The sequence below is a fragment of the Eubalaena glacialis genome, chromosome 19, assembly GCF_028564815.1.
Source record: "Eubalaena glacialis isolate mEubGla1 chromosome 19, mEubGla1.1.hap2.+ XY, whole genome shotgun sequence".
NCBI classification, from domain to species: Eukaryota; Metazoa; Chordata; class Mammalia; order Artiodactyla; family Balaenidae; genus Eubalaena; species Eubalaena glacialis.
The window spans coordinates 37,180,365-37,188,456 of NC_083734.1; the positions used below are offsets into that span (position 1 = coordinate 37,180,365).

Here is an 8,092-nt window from a genome sequence, read left to right on the forward strand (position 1 = left end):
ACAGCGCCCTCCCTCTCTCCCCCTCATCCACCTGGCCAGGCAACCTGCAGGCACTGCCAACTCTCTTCTGCCCCCAGCCCTCTCAGCAAGGAAAGGGACCTCTGGTCGGATTAGCAGGAGGTAGGGGAAGAGGGAGCATAAAGAAAGGACATTACTTCTTAACCTACCCCAGGCCCATGCGTCCTTCAGGGAGAGTCACCCCATCCCTCTTAAGAAGGGCTCTCTTCTACACAAACATATTCCCACCCAGATCCCAGCCCCACTTCCCAATAGCACCCAGTCCTTGGACTGATATCCCCAAGGAAGGAAGAGATGCCGTGGGCCTAGGCTCCAGGACCTTGGCTGGGGTGAACAAGATGGGGTCTCCCTGGCTGGAGACCCCAGGCTCAGTAGAGAAACACACACACACACACACACACACAGAAACACACACATGCATGGGTACACACAACATGAACACACATGTCCTAATATTAAATAAAATACCCTTTGCTTATAACTTAAAAAATCAATACACAACTAATCCTTGCACAGGGCTCTGGGTGGAGAAAGAAAGGCAGGGAAACGGGAGGTCGGGGGGAATCTTAAGGCCTCTACCTGGAGCCTGGGAAAGCCCACTAGCTCCAGGCTCCTGCGGCCTGTCAGACCCTGCCCCCATCAGCTTTTTTCCTTTTGCCTGGCTCAGCCTCTTCTGGCTTCACCCCTCCCCACGTTCCCCACTCCAGGATCACCATCAGGACGTATTTCTGGCATCTAAAGAAGGGAACAGGGACAGCTTCCTGGACATCACCTCAGAAGGCAGGCCCCTTCCAGTGACAGGACAACTTCCTCATATGGAAGGGGAGCCCCACAAGAGATGAGATGGGGAGGAGCCTCCTAACACACTCTACAGGAGGGGCAAGGCTTGTAGGCAGCACGAAAGGGGAGGGTCGAGCTAAAGAAAGAGTGGGGCTTAGCTTCTCTGCAAGCAGATGGCCAGGCAGGGACAGAGTCCTCCACTCTGAGCAGGAACCGCTGGAGGTCCCTCTGCTGGGACACCCCCACCTACCCTCACCCAACCGAGGTCACCCTCTTCCTTCCATCCCTCAGGGGAGGGCAAATGCCAGGCACCAAGGGTGAGGAACTACATCAGTTCTGGAGCAAGGGCTCTTGGCTGCCTTGAAGGCCTGCCTGGGGTGACAGATGAGAGTGGACTACTGAACTTTACTTTTATAAAGACCAAGAGTTAAGGACTGAATCAGAGCTAGAGAGGGAAGGGCTTACTTCCACTCCCTGACCAAATCCCTTTCTCTCATTTTAGAGGAAGACTTCCTTGCTCAACCTCCACATCTGGCTCCCTCCTCCACCCCACAGTTCTGGCTGGAAGCTGTCGCCCATTCTGGCCCTCTTCCCTTCTTCCCTCGTGGCTCCATCACACTGGGTCTGGAAGGCTTAATAAGGAGGCACATCAGAGACATTATTTCTGCGGTGACAACCCTCCCAGCCAGATAGAAACTCCTCCCTTAGGGGGACCCCCAGCCTCTGCTACCCCATCTCAGCTCTCCCTCCGGAAACCCCGGGGTAAAGCACTCTAGGGGGGATGACAGGGACCCGGGCCGCAGCGCGGCTCCAGAGGCCCTTTTATGTCCGGGTTCCCAGGCGCTAACGACGTGTCCAGACAGCTACCCCCAGCGCCCGGGGCGGCCCCACTCCTCTCTGCTCCGGGGACGCGCCGTATCCTCCACCCTATCCCCTCGGCCCTCCAGCCGCCGTTGGGGTAGTCCACCCCAACCCCCCAGCCCAGGGGCGTGAAGTGAAAGAGCGAGGAAGGGGAGAACTGATGGGCACGCGCAGCTCCTCCCCGCCCAGTCAAACGCGTCCGTCCTGTCCAGCCCCAGAGACTAAGAGACCCCTAAGCGACCCGGCTCCCTGACCCCCGCACCACTTTCCCTCCCTCTCCATAAATAACCACCTTCTCTTACTCAAGCCACCCCCCCCCCAAGGGCATCAGGCCAGAGGGCTCGCTGCTGATGGCCCCAGGGGAGACCAACGGGGAGGCGGGACGGGGAGGCGGGACGAGGAGCTCAGCTGCAGGGAGCCGCGCTGCCCTCGGCCTCGCGCTTGCCTTTGCCCCCGGGGGGCTCCGCTCCGCCGGCCTTGCCCTCTCCCGCCGCCGCCCCGGCAGCCTCCTCTTTGGCGCCCTCGTGGGTTTTCATGTGTTTGGCCAGGTGGTCGCTGCGCATGAAGACTCGGCTGCAGACTGCGCAGGGGAACTTCTTGGTGCCGGTGTGGGTCTGGAGGCGGCGCTGCAGCTCGTCGGAGCGCGTGAAGCGCTTGCCGCAGAAGAGCCAGTTGCACACGAAGGGGCGGTCGCCGCTGTGCCAGCGCAAGTGTGCCTTCAGGTGCGATGTCTTGGCGTAGGCTTTCCCACAGCCCGGGATGTGGCAATTGTGCAAATGCTTCTTCTTGCCCCCATCGGGCCCGCACGGAGCCCCCAGTCGCTCCGCCTCCAGGCAGTTGGGGCAGCGGCACACGGTCTGGCCTGAGCTGCGGGGCGCTGACCGCCGGGAGCCTTTGGGCCGGGCCGCCCCATCCAGACTGGTATCCAGCCCCTGGGATTCCGGGGCGGCTGCTTCCAAGGCCTTCGCCCCGTCGGGAGGCCCGAGGAGGTGCTGCCCTCCGGCGGCTGGGAGGAGGTGGTGCGGGTGCGGGTGTGGGTGGGGCGGCTGGGCACAAAGCTGGTGGTCTCCGACGTAGCCCCCCAAGCCAGCCTGAAGCGCCCCGGGGTGGCCAGGTGAGGTCAGCGCGCCCTGAGTGTGGGGGGAGGTCCATCCAGCTGGTACCCGGATGAAGGTCCCACCACGAGCCCTCCTCGGTGCCTGGGCGTGTCGGCCGGAACCACGATTCGTAATGGTGTGACACGTCCGGCTGCAGGAGCTTGGAAGAGGGTCCCGGGGCCAAGGGACTGTCGCTTTCCAGGTCCTCGCAGGTTACCCGAGAGGAGTAACAGTGGGCATGGCACTCAGTGAATGTTTTTGAATGAATTCATTAATTTTTAAACTGTGATTGATTGATTGATTGATTGATTGATTGATTTCCACAATGTATTTTCCTGTGTTGCCTACATAACTGTAGTGAAACTCTGATTCTTATAAGGAACTCTTGGTGTTATGGGATGTTTAGGAAAGGCGGTGAGTTTAAGACGCTGTACTGACGCTACTAAAACCTCCTGGTGAAGGGACCTCATGAGCCTGCTCTCCGGTGTGCTGGCAAAAGAAAAACTGACCCTCGGTGCTCTCTCCCCAAGGTAGGCATCAGCAAACTAACAAGGGAAAGGAAGGAGGCCGCTAAAGATAGGCATCTGCAGGAATTGCTAATCCAGCTCCAGACACAGCCTCAACACCTTCATTAACCCAAAATGAACTGTGTGAAACTGGATTTCTGAACCACAAGACAGGTAAGGGAGTCTTTTCCAAAGCCAGGTGTAGAAGAGCTCTTTACCTTGAGTCTAAAATCGCCTTCGGGCCATTGAACGTACCCACTCTCATTTGCTTGTGTCGTGAGAAATCACAGAATTTTTGAGCTGAAGGGGTGTAAGACCCAAACTTCTTACTGAAGAGTAGTCAGCAAAGAAAGTATATTGAATTAGGCTACAGCAATGTATTTTCTTTATATTTCTCACACTACAGCTGAACACAAACAACGTCTTTTTCCATACCTCAGAGCTTCCTATTGGCCACAGATAATTCACTTCAGAGATATATGCTTTTTGAAAAATAATGTTCTGGGTGGCTGGGGAGAGCCCTGTGGTGGGTGTTCAGGAATTCTTTCTGCTTTACCATTTAAAAGAGCTAATAATGGTTGGGGAAGCACCCACACCTTTTGCTCCCTGAAGAATTCGGTGCTAAACTTAGTTCTTTGCAGCTCTGTGTTGCATACATTTTAAGCGGTTAGGAACTTTGCACATGAGCAGGAATCAAAGTGAAATTCAAAAGTGGAACTTCATGGACCATTCGCATATTGGAGAGGCATCAGTGGGATTCCATGACAATGCTAATTTGAGTGTTTTTGCTTGGTGCCTTTTATTGCCCGTGCCAAAGATCAGTACTATGGAAAGCAGAGCGATTCATAAATATGAGTTAAACAAGTCTCTTGGCCTCTTTGTACCTTAGTTTCCTCATTTGAAAAAAAAAATAAATGGCTCTCAAGACATACTTTCCAGAATTCATCCTGGGCTTACACCCAGCTAACCAAGAACTGCATGGTGTTTTTACACACAGTTTTTTACATGTATTCATCTTCTATTCCACTTACAACGTGTGTAAAAACTGCATTCCATGCCAGGCCTGAAACGTTCCAAAGCTCAGTTCTGTGAGTAAATTGCAACCAAGATTTCTACAAAAAAAGACACAAGCAAAAGAAGAATAAAAATACATATTCTTTCAGAACATTTATCCTTTGGCAATAATTCTAATTTATATATGATGAAACATAACAACACTACTCCCTCCATACGCTAAAGAAATCTCACTGTGGAAGATATTATGATTTATACTTTCATGATTATATATGTGGTGCATTAGATACAAAATAGTAAATGCTCATTAAATACTTGTGTTAAGTGATCTTTATTTCTCCAGAAAGGCAGCACTATCGACATTTTGGGCTGGATAATTCTTTGCTGTGGGAGGCTCTCCTGTACACTGTTGGACGTTTAGTAGCATCTCTGGCCTCTGTCCACTAGATGCCAGTAGCATATACAGTTCTGGCAAGCAAAAATGTCTCCAGACGCTACCAAATGTCACCTGCGTGCAAAATCACCCTGGTTGAGAGCCACTGCTCTATAATGATTCACTCTGATCTGTGTAATACTTCTCACACTGATCTTTGCTAGAGACAAAAAGGATTTGCTACAAAATTTTAGTAGTAATTTTAATCATATTTCCAAATGAGTAACAAATTAATTTTATAAAAAATTAAGCTTTACAAAAATTCCAAATATAATAAAGTTATATTTGTAACTTAGATAAACTGCAAAAAAGGTAGTGGTTCAAATGTACGTCTTTCGATAGACTGTATTTTACTGCAGCATAAATCTCTAGGAAAAGGAAAAGGAAAATATTGCCTCAATTAGCTATTAGATATCTAATTAGTAGGAATAACTAGTAGAGGTTAGAATGATAATAACAAATAAGAAGCTTTGGTCTAAACTCCAAACCTTAGGAATTATTATTTGAACCTTCCAGAGCCCCTAGCCCTGCCTTCACCTCTCTTAAGAGTCTCACCTTCAGGATCTTCATAAATTAAATATACAACTATAGATCTTGATAGATTTTGGAGGTAATCTTTCCTGAGAGCAGAAGCATTGATTAGATGCCACCTTTCATGGTCTCATCAAATTCTAGATTATGAGCTCAAAGTTTTATCTCTATATATCATTATAATTTCTAATATTAAAAGGAATATTCTTATATTTACACACTTCCCAGTAGAGTTCTGTTTTTCTAGGCCAATTCACTACCAGAAGAAATAAAAGATACCCTTTCACACAACTTGAAAGGAAGTTACTCCTCTCATTAATATGTAGCTTTAATTCAGTATTACACTTTCTATCATATTGACTTTTATTCGAAAATACCTACTCTTGACTATAGCTGACTATCTTATTTCCATTGATTCCAGCTTAGTCTCTCATTTCACCTGGATGGGTATAACTGTCTTCTGACTGGTGTTTCCATCTCTACCCTCTCCCTTTCTAAGCCATCCTCCACGCGATCACCAGATTAACTCTCCGGAAGTGGTCTTCAAATACCAGCATCACTTGTGAACTTCTTGAAGATACGAATAGTCAGCCCTACTCTGGACCTCTGGAATCAGTAACTATGGGAGTGGAGCTTGTGTTTTCACAAGCCCTCCAAGTGGTTGGTTCTGTTGCAGGCTAATGCTTGTGCTAAAGCACTGCTGTGGTAACATGGTAGCTTGGCATGGTATCCCTGGCTTGGCCTCCAAAGCCCTAGATGATGTGGCTCTAAGCTCCTACTCTTCCCACTTGTACTCTACAGGTACTCAGAGTATTTTTCCTGTGTTTTGCCTTTCTCCCACTTTCCTGTTGCAAGCTTATTCTTCCCAAGATGTCCGTCATTGATACCCAATGGCCCTTCGAGGTCCCGTTTAAACAGCATTGCTCTAGTAACATCTTCCCTGATCCAATTTGAAGTCTTTTTTCCCTCTTTTGTGCTCCAATACCAACTTATAGCTCTCATTGCCCATATTCATTTCTTTCTTTAAATATAGCTGTTTTTGCAACCCATTTCCTCTGAGCAGAAACTCCTTCAAAGTATGGACTAGATCCTGCTTATGTGCATCGTCTATCATGTTTAAAGCCAACGCGTGGACATAAAGCAAACTCAAATATTTATAAAATCAACAAATAGCTGGGGAGTGGATAGAAGGAGGAAACGACTGTTTTAAAAGAAATGTAGTTTTATTACTTCATGGTGCCTCCACAGCACTTTGTCGTTATGGTTTGAGCTTATATGTTTACTTTCCCTGTGAGATCATGAGTTGCTAAAAGGAGTCCTGTCTTACCCGTCTTTGTGTTTACAACACTAGGCATAGTGCTGATCAGCATATTCTTTTTTCGCTTTTTTATTGATTGGCAGTTTTTTTTTAAAGAATGAGAATACTTATTCTTTTTTAAAGAATGAGAATACTTATCCAAATACCAAATACTATTTGGCGCCTGAGATTCTTTTCAAACCTCCACTGCTCAGATGCTGAGCAGTCAGACTCACAAGGATTAATGGGAGGCGAAGGCTGCTTCTGGTGTGATGTACGGGGTGGGGGTCGGGAGGTTGCCATTGGACGTCATTCCGGAAGCAAACATCAAGACTGTGTGGTGATAAACATGAGTCCCCGAGGTGGCTGGCCTGAAAGCCGGTTCACATCCTGAACTTCCCCAGCTGCCCGCTTGGGGGCAGGACCGGGCAGAACAGCACAGCCCCAGGCTGCAGTCCCCAGGCTGCAGGTTCCTCGGTCACTTTCCCATTCCTGACTTCACTCACCCACCCTAGAGGGATTCTATTCCCACTTCCCAGGAGAGGAGAGGGTGGCTCAGAGACGTTGCCCAGGGGTCAGGCCAGATGTTTTGATTTCCCGAACTCCCTCTCAGCCCCTCCAGGACTGTCCTGCCAGGGTTGCCAGAACTGAGGGGTCAGAGGTGGCCTCGGGCTCCATTGCGGGGGGGGGGGGTGTGGGGGGTGGGGAGTGGCGGCAGCCAGGCAGCATTGCCGGTCAGAGCGAGCGAGTGAGAGGCATGAGAGCCGCACCAAAGGCCCCCGATAAGAATGCAGGTCAGCGGGAGGAGCTGCAAGGGGAGGAGGGGCAGTCCCAGCCCTGCCCAGACAGGCCCAGCCGCCCCCACAGCTGCCCTCCTCGCCCTGGGGGCAGCAATGGGGGAGAGCAGGAGAGGACTCGCCAGGCTCCTGGGGTCTAAGTCCCCCAGAACCAGGAAGACAAAAGAGGAGCCCCAGGGAGCGGGGTGGGCCTGAGGTCACCGTAACACGCCTGGCCCTCCGCCACCCAGGCAGACAGAAACAAACGTTTGGCCCCCTCAACTGGTCTGCTTTCCTCTGTAACCCCTAAATCATTCTGATGCCCCCATTTAAGAAACTTTGTGACCCCAGACTCTCCCAAACAAGTGGTGGAATGGGCCAGCCTGGGTACCAGATTTGGCTCTGAGAAATTGGGTTAGGGTTAGAGTGGGGGGAAATAGGAATCCCACTGGGGTAGATGATAATTTTGGCCAAGATGTAGGATGGAAAGGTGAAAGAACGTAATAACCTACTCTGCCCCCTTGGAGCCAAAAACTGATCCTCTGTCAACTTTCCTAGGTTTGGGGCCCTGGAGCCATGAGGCTTTTACTCATCTGACGTGTGTTAGGCACCAACTGTGCACCAGGCGTTTGAGCAGCCTGGGAAAGTGTGCATTTGTGCATATCCGGGGGTGCCCGATGGGTCCAGTGAGGAACTTCTGTGCACACCGTGGTTGTGTAACTGCGGCAGGTCTCTAGCTGGGAGTTGCACTAGGAACCTTTCCCTCATGCTTTTCAGCT

At 50.3% G+C, this 8,092-nt stretch overlaps 1 protein-coding gene across 1 annotated transcript; it reads right to left on the reverse strand.

The window, feature by feature from the left end:
* Nucleotides 1–2,063: 2,063 nt before the first annotated feature.
* On the reverse strand, nt 2,064–6,850 carry LOC133080781 (transcription factor Sp6-like). Its single transcript, XM_061176885.1, has 2 exons — nt 6,816–6,850; nt 2,064–2,916 (listed from the first exon to the last, which is right to left on the reverse strand). The coding sequence occupies exons 1-2, from the start codon at nt 6,848–6,850 to the stop codon at nt 2,064–2,066; spliced, it is 888 nt and encodes a 295-aa protein (XP_061032868.1).
* Between the last annotated feature and the right edge of the window lie 1,242 nt (nt 6,851–8,092).

Bases quoted from the DNA above. Each gene is read 5' to 3' on its own strand.
- LOC133080781 (XM_061176885.1), bottom strand. From the start codon at position 6,850: ATGACGTCCAATGGCAACCTCCCGACCCCCACCCC. The intron at 2,917-6,815 runs GTACATCACACC...CCCTCTTCCAAG, and splicing joins AACCTCCCGACCCCCACCCC to CTCCTGCAGCCGGACGTGTC.